Source organism: Acinonyx jubatus, chromosome C1 (assembly GCF_027475565.1).
Source record: "Acinonyx jubatus isolate Ajub_Pintada_27869175 chromosome C1, VMU_Ajub_asm_v1.0, whole genome shotgun sequence".
Classification (NCBI taxonomy): domain Eukaryota; kingdom Metazoa; phylum Chordata; class Mammalia; order Carnivora; family Felidae; genus Acinonyx; species Acinonyx jubatus.
The window spans coordinates 654,931-670,922 of NC_069381.1; the positions used below are offsets into that span (position 1 = coordinate 654,931).

A 15,992-nucleotide genomic window follows, 5' to 3' on the forward strand; every position below is an offset into this window, starting at 1 on the left:
TTAAAAAGAATTTATTTTTTATTTTTTTAAATATTTATTTTTGAGAGACAGAGAGAACGAGCAGGGGAAGGGCAGAGAGAGAGAGAGGTGGGGGGGGGGGAGACACAGAATCTGAAGCAGGTTCCATCCAGGCTCTGAGCTGTCAGCACACAGCCCGTCACAGGGCTCGAACTCACGAAGCATGAGATCATGACCTGAACCGAAGTCAGACACTTAACTGAGTGAGCCACCCAGGCACCCCTAGAAAATTACCCTTTAAACATCTTGCAAATCCTGAAGGAGGAGAGAGTTGTCAGAAAGGGGTACTAGAGTCAGGAGACCCCCCCCCCCGCCAGCGTTGTGGAGGGAGGCAGGGCTTGGGCGGAGCACCTGATGCCCCAGCTAGAGCTTCGTAGGCAGGTTTCAGGGGAGCCCCAACTTCAGTCCTTTTGTTGGTCAGGCCCCTCCCTTGTGAAGACTGTGTCCTGATTCACGTCTGCGTTGGGATCTACGCTGCAAATCAGCAGAGGCATTATTTAAATGGCCTTATTTGAAACTGAGCAGAGTATGGAGAATCCTGGCCGGTCTGTAGTCTTTCTCCCGAAATCCTGCTTCCTGGAACCCAGTTAAAGGAAGAAGTTGTTGTGATGTCTGTCGTGAATGACCCGATGACACGGCCCGGTGGTAAAATTGCTCATGCGACCTTAATAGGCAGCAGTGTTTCCTTTGGCTATTTAGAGACAAACTGTTGACGGGACAAAGAGAAAGGGACAGGATAGCAACTCTGGGGTGTGTCCATGCAGCAAGGCCTCCTCAGGCGGTGGCTGGAGGCCTGGACGGCACTGCTCACTGGCCGACTGGAAGCCCAGGAGGGAGGGGAAGGTCCCCAGAGTCACATGACATCATTTCAAAACCGTTTCCCCAGATGAAACCTAAGACAGATTCTGCTGTAACAGTTTTGAGTTTTTATAAATTTGCTTTTGAAGTTATTTGGCTACAAATGACTCACTGACCCCTAAACCCCAGGACCCCTGGGCAGTCATCAAGCATCTCAGGGTTTTGTGCAAAGAAAAACCTACTCTGTGAACTTCGTTCAGAAGGGTGGGATGACAGCGCCATGGTATGTTCTGAGGTAGGCACGTAAGTGAGCAGGAATTTCACTTCTGCTTTCTTTGTGTATTTGTCACCTCTGGGCCAGGCCCCTGGCCAGCCCTGGCCAGCCCTGGCCGCTCCCAGCCCCGCTCGGCCCGCCCTGCAGACTTGCCCAGGAAAAGCCCGGCCTGCGGGCGCTGTTCACTAGTCTGAGGGAGAAAATATACTCATTTTAGAATTATTTTGGGGGGCACCTGGGTGGCTCAGTCAGTTAAGTGTCCGACTTAGGCCCAGGTCATGATCTTGTGGTTCATGGGTTCGAGCCCCACGTCGGTCTCTGTACTGACGGTTCGGAGCCTGGACCCTGCTTCAGATTCTGTGTCTGCCTCTCTCCTCTCTCCCTGCCCCTCCCCTGCAGTCTTTCTGTCTCTCAAAAGTAAATAAACATTAAAAAAAAAGTTATAAATAAATACAGGGTGATTTTCTAGAAAGCGGGAAGGCACGCGTCCACAGCAAGCTCTGCTGCGCCACTTTCCTGGGTCCTTCCCGGATGGCTGGGCTTCTCTGTGTGCACCTCCTGGCTTCCCAGCCCTCCCTGCTCTCACCAGGCTTCATCTGGGTCTAGGCTCCGGTCTGATGGCCCCACCTGTAGGCCCAAAGGAGCCCTATTCCCAGGCGACAGTGATGACAGCAGAGAAGTGCAGGCAGGGACCCAGGATCCCGAAAAGCCCACAGAATAGGGCCTGGGTCATGTTCACCGGTGGGGGGAAAGGGCCGGGGACCCCTGTCCTGTGCCGCCAGGTCCCCTGCCGAGGTTGCCAGGAAGCACTGACCAGCAGCTGGTTGGGAAAAACCACCTGTGCCCAAACCAGGGATGTGAGCCCTCCTTGGGAGCCCTTGGCCCTTCCCCACGCCCCACGGTGTGACCCTTGTCCTGGGCTCACTCCGCCTCATCCCCTACCTTGGCCTCGTCCTGGTGGGGGCACCTGCAGCCTCTGTCCCTGGGGTTCAGCCTCTGGGATCCGTGGGGTTAAAGGTCATGGAAGCAAGACCACAGGGTTAGGGAGCAGCTCCCTTGCTCCGTCAGGCCAGTGCTGGTGAGCTGGGCCCGGCCACACTTGGCCTCGCTGCGCTCGCAGGGAGCCATGGGCTGAGGTCAAACCGGCCTTCGTCTTCCATGCTCCTGGGGAGGGAAGCCAGCCTCGACTGGAGGCCTCCATGGGAGGCACGTTTGCCAAAGAGCCTGCGCAGCGTCCCTCTCTTTCCCCCCACCCCCCACCCCATCCTCAACCCACCTCCCACCAAATCCTCAGTTTCCATGATTCTGAAAACCACCCAAGCTCTGGCCTGGATCTTTCTGAAGGAGAATGTGCCAGAAGTGGCTGCTCTCCATGTGGTGACTGTGCATTTCCCGCCTCCTCTCACATCCCTGTCACCCCCACCCATCCTCTGTGCTCCTCCAGCTGGTCCCCCCGACCGGGTCCCCGTCACCCCCAGGCGGACTAGCCGGTTCCTGGTACCCGGTGGCTCTTGGGTTGGGGAACCGCTGCTCTTTGGGACAGCACAGCTGTGACGTGGCCTGTGGCCTGGCCTGGGAGGGACGGGAGGCCAGCCGGGGGTGGGGCGCACTCAGCAGAGGCCGGGGCGGGGTCTGACCTCGTGCTCCTCCGAAGCAGCCGGCAAAGGGCAGGTGTCCAAGGCTACAGCCCCGAAGACCGGACGCTTGGGGTGGCCTGAGACCCGAGCCCACAGAAGTGGCCCACAGCCCGGTCAGGAGGTGTCCTGGGGTACCTGGCCTGTGGCCTCTGTGCCCCCCACCCCCCTCTCCCCAAAGCAGGAAGGCCCAAGGCTCACAGGTCAACAGCCGTTATTGAAACGTGCGGCCTCGTGGGCAGAACCGGTGCCCACCAGTGAGCCAGCCCTTCCGGCCAGCTGGTTCTGGCCCTTACCCTCCAAGTGGGCCCTCTGCCAGCCGAGGAGACAAGGCCCCGCCTGGGCTCCACACACACTGCTGGCTCGAATCCCGAGAGCCTGGGCCTCAGAAAGCCCCGGATGCCGGGGTTGAGTTCCAGCAGCTGTCCCGCCCTGCTGCCCGTGACACCTGTGCAAACTTGACCGCAGGTGCCCGTTTCCAGGCAGAGGCCAACCCAGGGGCAGCGGACACCCGAGCAGTGAGGTGATGCGCCCCCACGCGTGTGCCAAGAGAGCAGCAGGCGGTCACGGCTCAGGCCAGGCCAGGCCAAGACCACACAGGGCCCAGGAGGCCGATGCTCCAGGGCTGGCCTGGGAGGAAGGAGAGTTCAGCGGCCCACTCCGGGCCTCTGGCCTCTGCGGGTGGCCGGGGCGCCCAGCACGCGGTCTGTCCGCGTCCTCGTGCGCACCTGCAGGCACTTTGGCTCCTGGTGAAGTTTTGCCGCCTCCCCACCCCCCCCCCCCCCCCCCCCCCCCCCGCATAAGCCTGGTCGAGACCGCATGGAACCGGTCAAGAGGACAGGGGAGGAGGGAGGTGAGCATGCCCCAGGGCCTGGCCCAGCCTGACGGACCCCAACAGGCCCAGAGTGAGCTGTGATGAGGACGTCACAGCTTCTGGGGCTCCTGGGTCCAGCCCTCTGATTTCCCCAGGAGCCAGTCCTTGCTGTGGGCTCCGCCCTCCAGGGCTTGGACCGCCCTCCGAGCTCCAGGCCCGTTGGGGGCCATGTGGGGTGGGATTCAAGGTGGAGGCTGCCTGGGTGGGACCCTGCCCCTCCCATGCTCGCCACAGGGTTCTCAGGGGTTTGGCGGGCTCCAGAAGCCCTGGGCTGGGGCTTACCTGCCTAGTGTCTGTGCACTGGTTACAAAGAACTAAATACCAGTTGTAACTCAATCCAACTTTTTAAACAAGTCTGTTTATTGAAAGAATCTGAAAATAGTAATAAGGCTTTCGACAACATTTAACAAATTTTCAAGATATTAACAATATGAAACATTAAGAATTTACTTCAAAAAATCCCAAGTTTTCTAAGTCAATCCAAATCATGCTCCTTTCAGACTTGCTTTTTTTTTTTTTTTTTGTCTAAATGAACGACCTGAATTCCGAACGCCACTCTCTTTTGGACCTAAAGCCAAGTTTTGGTTCGGCCCCCTCTCTGCCCCAGGGAGGCCGGGCGGCGGGCCTCTGGCGGTGCCCCGTGCCCGTGGGCAGGTGGCGGTGAGGGCCCACCTCCCTTTCGAGCCCCATGCCGACTGCCGAGCTCCACAGACGCTGAACCACGGACGCGGCCGACGCGGGTGCCCAGGCTGCACAGCCCGCCGTGCGGAGACCCCCGGCCGAGGGTGGTGGCACCCGGGGCCCCGGAGACTTTCTAGCAGCTCCAGAATGAGGCCTGTGACCCTCCAGGAGAGCAAGGCCCAGCCCCGTCCCTTCCGTTCTTGCCACCTTAACAGGTTAATGATGTAGCTCAAAGAGAAATCAGTCACTCCGAAACAGACGCCCGACTGGAGGACATCTGTCAGGCAACAACCAGCAGGGGCCGCAGCCCCGCGCACATGCCCCGCGCGGCCGGAGGGGCCACTGGAATGCTGGCAGTTTCCTCGCAAGCCCAAGACGCCCAGGGAGAAGCGAAAGCAGAAAGGACACAAAACGTCCCAGCACCGCCTTCCTCGCTGACCGGTGGCTTCCCGAGGGAGAAGCACCCTTCGCTCCTGGACCGTCACCTCTACGGCGACGATGCGGAACGCAGTGGTCCCAGCACACGGCGTCACACAGAACGCGTGCAAACATCGGAACAAGGCTCCATTTCCCAACAGTACAAATCCCCTTCCCTCTTAAATCTTCAGAGTGTACAATAAAATCTGTACATAGCAGTTCAGAAAGTTTAAAATCATCTCTACAAAGTAGACACAGGATTTAAAATATCTTCCAGGGTGCAGAGGACGCCGTCCCGGCTTCGTGAGGAATGTGTGTGGGCCTGACCCCTTACCAGGCGTCCGCTGGGCCGGTGGGGCCACGGCGCTGGCACCTGTCACCCCACAGCAGGGAGGAGAGGAGGGCTGGGGGCCACGGCGGGGAGGCCCAGACGAGGCGCAGGAGGGAGAGGGGACCCTCCGTTCGTCAGCCGATCAAACCAAACCGCTCTCTGCAGAAGCGTCCCCTCCGAGGCCTTTCGGCAAAAAAGGTGCAAGATTTAAGGGGGAAATTGTGGTAGCTTAAAGTGAGATTTTTGGCTACGAGACATTTATTTTCGACATGGAAAGACAGATCAATCCGTTCTGATCCCCTCTGAATTTCAACAGACTGATTTAAGCACAAGTTTCCTGACAAGAAATTACAAAAAGCACGTCCAGCCGGGTGTCCCTGCCCCAGGACCCAGGCTCTGACCCACAACACGGGTAAGCATGGTGTCTGCTTCAGAGTCCCCTGCCGTCACTCACTTTTCTTGTTTAGAAATGCAAAAAAGAAGTCAGATTTAAAATGTTAAAAACAGCTGATCTGGTCGACGAAAGGCAGACCAAAGCGGCTCTTCCTCTGGCTACAGACCAAAGCGCCGTGACCCGTGACGCCCGCGCGCGGGGCGCATAGCACACGTGCTCAGGCCAGCCCGCTCCCGGAGGGCGAGGGGAAGGAGGCAGCAGAACAGCTTTGGGACTCTGGGGTCCCGGGTGTGGACAGCAGGAGCTCAGGCCTAGCCCTCCTCCCCCTCCTCCCCCTCGTCCTCCCCTCCTCCTCCTCGTCCTCCTCCTCCTCCTCCTCCTCCTCCTCCTCCTCGAAGTACGCCTGCTTCTTCCGCACGTTCCAGTGCAGACACTGCGCCAGACTCTCAAACCAGTCGCTCACGGGGTCTCGGACGCAGATGGAGGGAAGTGGGTAGCAAGAGGTAGTGATGCTGATGCTGAGGCAGGGGGGCAACACGGCACAAACAGGTGAGCCCCCGGCACCAGGCCGAGACCCCTCCCCAAGGGCCATGTCCACCCCAGCCCGGCTGGGAACCGTTTCTGTGCTGCTCACGCTACTTGCTTCACAGCCCGGGGCCTGTCTCACCTTCTAGACAGCTACGAGCGGGGGGGGGGGTGTCAGCGGGGGGGGGGGGGGGGGTCAGCGGAGCTCCAGGGTGGGCCGGGGGGAGGGACCGTGGGTCTGTCGCCTCGTACAGCAGAGCGTGGGGCCACATGCTGCGCGTGCGACCAGCTGCCCGACAGGCGCCAGTCCGCGTCCCCTCCCCGGCGACGGGGCTCTGCCTACAGCGCCCGCACCTCGGGCCCGCCCTGCCCCGGCCCCGCGGCGCACACACCTGTCCCCGTGGCGGACCTCCTGTCTCTTCCGCCCGTCAAAGGACACCCACGCAGTGTTCCTGGCTTCCGGTGACAGCATGATCTGAAGGAAGGGGTCAAGCGGGACAGGTAGGTGTGGGCTCGTGAGCGCCGCTGAGCACCCCGACCCCCACCCCGGGAGGGCAGCACCGGCCGGGAGGAACCACGGAGGTGTCCACGGCACCCACACTATGCCAAGGCGGTCCCAGGCCCTGGAGGGATTAGCCATGTCTCGCCGACACCAGCCCTGGGAAACAGGACCGGCGGTGGTGAGGCCCAGCCGCTGCCCATCTGCCCAGGTTAGGGACACTGGCCAGGGGTCTGGGTCCAGTCCTCTCTGTGACCTGCAGACATGGCCCTGTGCACCAGGGCCCACGGCTGGGGCGCTCGGCCGGGGCACACCGGCCTAGGGTGGACCGAAGGAGGGAGCGTGAGGCAGGCAGGCAGACAGCGGAGACGGGGGAGCAGCAGCGGGTGCCATGTGCACGCCAGGCCCAAGGCCCCCAGTCCTCGCTCGGCGTCCCTCACCCTGCCCCCACCCAGTAGGGACTGTCTCTGCCCCTTAAGGGCCCACAGCCCGGCTCTCAGGGCTGCCCCTGCCAACCGGACAGACAAGGATGAGAGGGAGGCCCCCTCCCACACCCAGCAAGGGAGGAAGGGCCCACGGCCCAGTATGTGCTGGGGTCTCAGCCAGGGGCACGGGGGGTGGTCAGCATCGCAGGTCCCAGACGAGAGCTCAAGCCAGAAAGGGTGGAGGGTGGACTCTGACCTTCAGCTCGACCCCCGCGGGGACCACGATGGGCCGGAATGACAGCGAGTGGGGGCAGATGGGCGTGATCATGATGGCCGGCACGTTGGGGTGGATCATGGAGGCCCCGGCGGCGGCCGCATACGCCGTGCTGCCCGTCGGGGTGGAGACGATCACCCCTGGTGGACAGGCCGCAGGGTCACTCTCCGTGGGCTCCTGCCCACCCCCACCCCGCGGGACCCCGGGCGCCCACCTACCGTCACCCTGTACCGTGGTGATGAGGTGCCCGTCCAGGTAGACATCCACATTGGACAGGTATGAGGAGGGGCCTCTGTCGATCACCACCTCGTTCAGGACCTGGGGGGACGAGGCCACCGCACACTGGGAGGGGCCGGCAGGGCTGCCCCGGGTGGTCTGCCCCACAGGCACCCGCACTGTTCCCAGACTCTCTGGGAGGCCCTGAGGTCAGGCCCCTCCAACCCCTCACCCCACTCCGGAGTCCTCCCACCTTGTGCCTTTCCCCGAGGCCACGTGACAGGCAGGGCAAGGCCTGGGGTCCGCGAGGGCACGTGCCCACACACCTGGTACTGCATGGCCTGCTTCCCAGCCTCCGCGGCCAGGTCCGCGGCCAGCACTCCGTTCTCACTGACCCCGTTGGGGACGGCCGTCTTCTTCCCTCTGAGTTCCTTCACGACCCTGACCTTCAGCCGGCTCCGAAGAATGACAGCCGCATTGCCTGGGGGCCAGCAGGGATGGGGTGGCGGCACCCACAGGAGGCAGAGGCACCCCTTCTTGACCGGGGGCCGCCCGCCTTCTCCCAGCTCCAGAGCAACACGTCTGTGCCTTCTGTGAAAGTCACTTCGCTGCTACCAACCAGCACACACGTACCTTCACGCGTGGCCTCAACTTCTCAACGTTAGGCAGAAATGTCTGAACCATGCAAAATTTTTAAATCTCTGAATCCCGAAACACTTACGAAGTGTTGTTCTGTATGTCGTTGAAAAACCCAAACGCCAAGTGAGAAGACAATCCCATATTCAGAACTGCTTGAGGGTTCCAGAACATTCCCACTTACCCTGTATCACCTGAGTAACTTGGGACTGAAAGTTCTCAAAGTTGAAGGGGGTCAGGAAGCCCAGGGAACCCAGATGGAACGCCATGACCGGAGGCACGCTGCCCTGTGAGCCAACAAGGCAGGTCGGTCAGATGGCCGATCCACTCAGAAGCCACCCAACTTGACCCTGGCACCGACGGACCCGCCCCTGACCGTCCCCGGGAGGGGACAGGCACACGAGTGCATGGTCGGTGCCGACTCGAGTGACCACATGGGAGGTCAGCAGGCGGTCCGGGAGGCCGGGGGTGGGGGGGGGGGGTAGTGGTGTACAGAGCCGACGAGAAACAAAGGCGACAGGACCGACCTGCCTGCTGGCCACGGAGGGCAGGGGGAGGGGCTGAGGGCAGCACGCAGGATCCTAGGGGAGCCCGCATGCCTCACCTTCTAACACACCCCAGCCGGGGCCCTCCGGGGCCTGCCTTGCGGAGAGGGAAGGTGGGCTCCTGGGCAGACCCCCACCTCTGCCGTGGCCCCGTCACCTTGGCCACAAGGCGCCAGCTCTGCTTTGTGGGCGCCACGTGCCTGAGGAGCCGCAGCAGCCCCCCCTTCCTCTGGCCACTCCCTCTGCCCAGCCCGGGCTTGTATGCCCACCTCTCCCACCGACCCCATGCCCCCGACGGAGGACGAGGACGCCGGGCCTATCTGGCCGGAGACCTGGACGGAGCAGAGGCGTCATTTGCCGTGACTTGCAAACCTGCTCTTTGGCCAAATAACCCAACTAATAAATATATCTGGTCTGTGTCAGAGTAAGAGCACCGAAACTCCTCACCCCGTGGTATAAAGCCACAGGTACAAGGGATGGAAACCCTCACTGGGGAAGCGCCTCCTCACGCAACACCAAGACTGGAACCACCTGGAAACCTCACCTGGAAGAGGGAGGAGGCATAAAGCAGGGTCCCATCCCCTCCCAGGCATATGATGAAATCGATCTGATTGGAAATGTCATCATAATCTAGAAAACAGAACAACAAACACAAGAAAAGGAGTCGCAGTAGGCCTCGAGGCCCCACAGGGCGCTGCTGCCCATGATGGGGCAGAACACTAGAAGCTTCCGCCAGGTCCAGGGCAATGATGCCAATGAGCTGCGTGACAGAGCCGAGGACAAACTCACCTTCTCTGAAGGTGCAGAATTTCTTCTTCACTGGTCCAAAGTTGTCATCGCTCACTATGGCAGGGTCTTCTAGAACTTTCTTCTCCACATACACAATCATGTTGTTCTCCTGGAAGGGAGACAAGCACGTCAGCTCGGCCAGCAAGAGCCAGTTCAGGTCACGCTGCTCTTGCGTAAAGCCTCCTTTTAAGTCTCAGCATCTTATTTTTAAAAATATATTTATTTAGGGGAGCCTGGGTGGCTCAGTCGGTTAAGCGTCTGACTTCAGCTCAGGTCAGGATCTCACAGTCCGTGGGTTCAGGCCCCGCATCAGGCGCTGTGCTGACGGCGCGGAGCCCGGAACCTGCTTCGGATTCTGTGTCTCCCTCTCTCTCTGCCCCTCCCCTGCTCATGCTCTCTCTCAAAAGTGAATAAACATTAAAAAATTTTTAAAATCATACCTCTTTATAAAAAAATAATAAAAATAAAGTTATTTATTGAAATTCAAGTTAGTTAACCAACAGTGTAGTAGATTTCAGGAGTAGGCCTTAGCATTTTATGATGAAGAGAGAAAATGATGCCTTAGTCCTGGCCAGAGATTGCTTCCGACCTGTTCATCCAGATTTCCCTCTCTCTGGAGGCTCTGTGACACCCGCCTATGGAAGTCACTTCCCTGAAACTGGCCTCCTGACTTGGCCAGCTCTGGGATCAGAGAGCCAGAACCTGGGCAGGAGGCCAGCTCCCCCCCTCCATCTACGGCCCCAGTGAGCACGGAGCCTTGGCAAGCATGTCCCCCAATCTCCAGAGTGGAATCCAGCCAACGTGAATGAAGCGGGGGTGCAGAGGGGAGTCCTGGGGTCGCCACCCCCCAACCTGGCTCACTCGCCTCCATCAGGTACACACAGAGCTCCTTGAAGGGCTGCAACAGGCTGGCGTCCCGGATCTTCTTGATGACAAGAACACTCTTTGGGGACTTGTTCCACGTCAACCGCTGGCTTGCAGGGTCCTGGATGTGCCTGTGAGGGGAGAGGAGCGTCTGCACAGGTGCACTGCATCCGAGGACACAGGTCTTCTCGGGCCCCGGGCCGAGTGCCGGAAGCCGCTTGCTCACACCGCTCTGCCGGGGGCCTGTGTGGCCAGTACGGGCCTGACCCCCTGGAATGCTCGCAGGCTGCCCTCCTTCTAGCTGCTCGTCCCACTGCCCGCCCCCCCCCCCCCCCCGGGCCCTTGCTGCCCGCTGCACCCATGACTCGCCTGTGCAGCCCTGGACCTCACGTGCGCCTACTCTAACGATGCTCATGGACTGATGGCTCCTCTGGAGCAAACCTCATCCACGGACGCTCGAGAGGAGACCCAACCAGAGCTGCTCTTTGCTCCGTACCCTCCCTGCATCGAGGACAGCAGGCTTCCCACAAACACTCACACCAGCCGACTGGGGACTCTGTCCCCAGGGACCACTGAAGACCCCCCCCCCCCCCCCCCCCCCGCCTCAGGACACAGGCTTCCTACGGACTTGTATGGGAGGGATGTGGCCCTGTAGCTACGCCACGGCATGAACGACTCAGGTGACCCTTAACTTTTACACTTAAAACTCACACTGTTAAAAACTGCGTGGCAGGGGCCCCTGGGGGGCTCAGTCGGTTGGGCGTCCAACTCTCCTGGTTTCATGGGTTTGAGCCCCGAGTCAGGCTCCATGCTGACAGTGCAGAGTCGGCTTCGGATTCTCTCCCCCCTGCCCCACGTCTCTCTGATCCTTCTCTACTTTCTCTCTCTCTCTCTCTCAAAAATAAATTAAAAAGGTGGGTGGCAGGATCATAGGGCAAACTACTCAGTGTGACCCCAGTAGTGACCACACATCATTACACCTTTGTCCAAATCACAGAGCACAGCAGCGAGTGACCCTTTGTAGACCAGGGAGACCACGCCATGTCCCCGTCCTTCGTCCGCGGCCACACACGGCCCCTCGGAGGGGAGGGTGATGGTGGGGGTGGGGGCACAGGGGAATCTCTGCAGCCTCACCTCAGTTTTCTGTGAACTGAACACTGCGCAAATAATAGGGTCTGATTCTTTTTTCCTTTTGGGAGAGAGAAATGCATAAGCTGGGGAGAGGGGCAGAAAGAGGGGGGTGAGGGAGAGACAGAGAGAGAGAAGCAGGCTCCACACTCAGCGCAGAGCCCAACAGGGGACTCGATCCCACGACCCTGGGATCACGACCTGAGCCGAAATCAAGAGTCGGATGCTCAACCAACGGAGCCCCCCAGGAACCCCAGGGTCTAATCTTTTACACGGCTCTCGAGCACCCTGCCCTCTCGGGTTCCCAGAGCTCGGACTCAGTCACGGCCGGTACAGGGGACGCGGGGAGGCCGTGCACACCGTGGTGCATGGGTGGTGGGTCTGCGTTGAGGGCACAGCGTCCCACAGGGGGTAGACCCCCCCCCCCCCCTGCCAGCTGGGACTCCGGCTCCTGGTAAAGCCTCGGCAAACACCCATCCCCACCCACCTGGAACCGGCTGGGACTCACGTGGCAAAGGAGCTGCAGGGAGCAGAGTGCCCACAGGCCGGCCACGACCCTCAGCCGGGTGGCAAAGTCCTCAAAGCCGCACTGCATGTCGGCAGAAAGACTTCCCTTTCCTACCAAGTCCCCAACTTAGACACCTGCTCCAAGTTGTGCCTCGAGGGGCAGAGGCTTCCCTTGAACATTTCAGAGCCCCACAAATAACCTCCAAAACCGCGACCCAGACCAGCAGTATGAGAGGTGTGGCTTCCGATCTCATCCGGTTACTGACGGACCGTCACTCACCCTTTCCAGGCGTCTCTGCAAAGGGAGGGGTCGCTCATAACATCCTCTATGAGCTTCATTGCCCGCCCAGGTCACACGCATGGCTCACGAGCAGGACGCCGCTGCTTTGTGCATAGCATTTCGGTCACACCGGCCCCCAAAACTCTCCACTGCACATTTGCACTATCAACTTAATTTCTGCAACCTCGGCCCTGAAAGCCCAACAGTCCGAGAGTGACTTCTGAGAGGCTGTATAAAACAACTAAGGCCAAAAAGCTCCCTCAAGTTAAAAATCAAACAAATCTTATTTAATCTCTTCACCGTTCACACAATCCTCTTGGCCAATCATGTATCTGAAACAAAAAGTCGTTGGGATCACTTTCAACGGCAAAGCTGGACCTGAGGGGCCCTGCTCCCCACTAAGCTGGCTGGTAGTGCTCGGCCGCCCTCAGAGGTCGGGACGTGCTCTGTCCAGCGCCCCGGGTGCAGTGGCACGTCCCAGCCACACAGGAATCCGAGCTGGGCCGTGGAACCGGCTCGGCCCCGTGGGAGGAGCTGTCAGGCCTCGGGTCAGGTGGAGGGGGGTGCGCTCCCCCAGCACGGTCACCGTTTGGCTGCGGGCCTCAGGACAAGCAAGGGCGGCTCGCATACCGCTGCCCAGGTCAAAGCCCCCTCACCGCTGACTCAGGTGGGCACGGCCCGCGGCCCCTCTGGCCCTCAGACTCGGCTGTGCCCAGCCGAAGCCACCACAGTGCGTCCTGGGCGCCAACCGTGACTCAGCTTCTTGCTGGGTCACCTGCAAGGTGGGATGCTGACCCTTCCCCAGCACACAGGCTGTGGGTGTCAGATGGGAGTCAAGGACACCTGACCAATCTGAGCCACTGCCTAGTAAGCCAAAGGCAATCAGTTGTTGGCAATTCCACACGTTTCAACATAAGAGAAGACGCACACACGTTCACGGTGAAATTTTAGACAATAAAACAGGAAGTAAAATTTCTTTGTAATCCAGCCCTCTGCGCTATCTTGTTTTCACACATCAGGAAAGATGTTAGGTTAGGACACGCGGAGACCCGCCCCAGCCAGGTTCCACGCTGGAGAGGGGCAGGTACAAGGTGGAGAAAAGGAGCCCTGTCCCCCAGAAGTGGCAGTCCCACCAGACTGTGCTGAGCACACGGGCTAGAAAGGGCCGAGAAGGCTGCTCACTCCTCAAACCCAACCTGCAGCGCCAGGGGCACTTCTGGGGTATCTGCCCCTCTGCTTGGAGTCCCCCACTGAACCACCCATCTGACCTGCCTGAGGCCCACAAGGCCCACACACACCTCCCTCTGGGGGGGGGGGGGCGGGGGGGACTGTGGCTCAGCTGGAGTAAATGACAGCTAATCAAGGCTGCACGGTGAGAGGCCGCTCGTGGTGGCACTTAGGCCGAACTGAGTGACAAGGAGAGAGAACAGTTCTTCCAAGACCAGGAAGTGCAGGGAGGGGCCCTCAGGCAGCTGGTGAAAGGCCAAGACGGGGCCAGGCTGGGCAGAGCACACAGGAAGGCCTGGGGAATGGGAGAGGCGGGGCTGGAGCAGCAGCAGGCAGCTGGGGCTCTGGGTTTGGGGGCGCCTGGGTGGGCCCCCTGCCCACGGGGCTGCTGCACGGAGCGGGCTGAGGGGTACCAGAGGGGCCGCGGCAGATGGGCAGAGGTCTGCGTCCTGAGCCTGGCTGCAGACAGCACCTGGATGGAGCAGAGACACTGAGGCCTCACTCCAGCGCCCAGGCTTGGCCCCCAGAGTCTGCAAGAGGCAGGGCCGCCACATCAGTGGGTTTCATGGGTCACAAGATGTCCCAGTTTGCACAGCAATTCCCTGGGCAGCCTGGAGGTGGCAGTATCGGTGCCGTCCTGGTCCCCTGTGCTGACCGCCCGGAACCAGTTCAGAAGGGCTGTGACCTGAAACCTGGGGTCCCCACTGCTGGGGCTGTGTCACAGACAGCAAAGACCCCCAGACCAGTCAGTCGTGGAAGCACACCTGGGCCCACGGGCCTCACCCCTGTGTAAAATGTGGGATCCCCACAGCTCGCCCTGAAGGAGGGGGTCCCGTTGGGGGTTCCTCAAGAGGCCTGGACTGCAGGGAGGCTGGGAAGCTCGTCACAAGGTGCAAGGCACAAGGGTCAGGGTGGGATGGAATTCCGACTGTTTAACAGAAAGCACTAACATCGGTAAGTGTGTGTTTTTCACGAGATATGAACCAGACCCAGACCATCTCACAGAGCCCCGCACAAAACTCTCGCCCCTCTGGAACCCCCCAAGTACTAGATGGGAGAAGCTGGAGACTCACTGAGAGTCCAGACAAATAACCTCGATTGCTTAGTTTTTACAGTGTCTCATCTGGGCACCTCGTGGCCACCGCAGAGGCACTGGGAGTCCTGGCCACACGCCCCCACCCAGAGCACCAGGAACAGCCGCACCCGTATGGTGGGGTGTCTCTCAAAAGCGAACACAGGCTTTTGAAAAATCCAACTGATGTCTCTGTATTTTAAAAATAATTAGGGGTGCCTGGGTGGCTCAGTTGGTTGAGTGTCTGACTCGATTTCGGCTCCGGTCTCAGAGTCGCGCTCCGTGTTGGGCGTGGAGCCTACTGAAGGTTCTCTCTCTCCCTCTGCCCCTCCCCCACTCACACGTGCACTGTCTCTCTCTCAAAAAAAAAAAAGGATAATTCAAGGAGAAGCATGTCTGACCCAGCCAGTGTAGCGTGTGAAATATACCGGATTCCTCCCAGACTTTTTACTATAGAGAACAAACCAGTAACCCTAAAGATCACAGTCGAAGCCCACCCGGCCTGCGGTGCCTGAGAAGCAGAGCCTGGCCGGACCCCCGTCCGCTGTCTGCAGGGCAGTGGGGCCCCTCGTCCGTCGGAGCCGGTGGAGATGCCCTGTGGCTCCTGCTGACTCATCAAGTCGACCTCTCAGTCCCCATGTCAGGACACCCCACGGCGCGGCGATCCCGCGACAGCATGACCTCCCAAGGAGCAACCCCAGCACTCACATGATGGTCTGGGGGTTCTGCAGTACGCAGGCCTTTGGTCCAAACGTGGTCACCGGGCACGGCCCGTGCAGAGAGCGTGTCCTCCTGTGTGGAGAGGGGACACGGCAGGTGAGCAGACCTAGGTACAGATATCAGACCCTCAGAAAGATGTGCGCTCCATCCCTTGCCCGGCGTCCACGCGACGGACCCTGGTGGTGCGCAGTGCTGCCTCTGAGCCTCGCACAACTCTCTGCGCAGCATCAGCAATCAGAGATGCTTGGGGCGCACCCGGAGCGCTCCTTAGGAAAAGGACCCCAAACCAGCGCAGGTGCCCAGGCCCCACCCCAGAAAAAGGGAAGGCGACCTCCGGGGACAGGTCTGGAAATCTGAACTGGAGCAGTCTCTCTCACCGCGTCTGTCTGAGGACCAGTCCTCGGGTCCATACCTGGGAATCAAGACCTGAGAGGCCCTCCCTGAATTATCTAGATTAAAATGATCTGCATTAACAATCTAGATTAAAACTCGAGGGAGTGAGGAGGACACCCCCATGGTGACAGCGCATGGAGTGGGCTATGAGAACCTCAGGGAAACACAGGTCACGGTGGGTCTTACTCAGCGAGTGTTTAATTTAAGTTCGCTGCTCAAGAACCGGGATGACTGGGCACATTCCTCTCTCCTTCCTCCGCCAATCCCCACAGGCAGAGGCTACCCTTGACCTCTGTCACCATGCCAGGGTCTGCGGTCTCTGAACGAGAAAGGGTGTGGACTGAACCCCACAAAACCAAACAACCGAAAGCAGTCCGGCCGGGAACACGAAATCCCTGCGCTGTGTGCGGTGGCCAGGAAGCAGACCGACGGAAAACTCAGGCCAAGGCCAAGGCCAAGGCCACGGTGCTG

General features: G+C 60.0%; 1 protein-coding gene across 1 annotated transcript in view; it reads right to left on the minus strand.

Moving 5' to 3' along the window:
* Window positions 1-3,937: 3,937 nt before the first annotated feature.
* Window positions 3,938-15,992, minus strand: part of NADK (NAD kinase) — a 31,955-nt gene continuing 19,900 nt past the window's right edge. Inside the window, 11 exon segments of the mRNA XM_027060715.2 lie at window positions 3,938-5,765; window positions 5,768-5,939; window positions 6,339-6,421; window positions 7,127-7,284; window positions 7,363-7,462; window positions 7,687-7,841; window positions 8,181-8,283; window positions 9,086-9,171; window positions 9,331-9,439; window positions 10,196-10,325; window positions 15,117-15,200. Of these exon segments, the coding sequence (XP_026916516.2) occupies window positions 5,733-5,765; window positions 5,768-5,939; window positions 6,339-6,421; window positions 7,127-7,284; window positions 7,363-7,462; window positions 7,687-7,841; window positions 8,181-8,283; window positions 9,086-9,171; window positions 9,331-9,439; window positions 10,196-10,325; window positions 15,117-15,200 (1,213 nt within the window). The 3' untranslated portion in view covers window positions 3,938-5,732.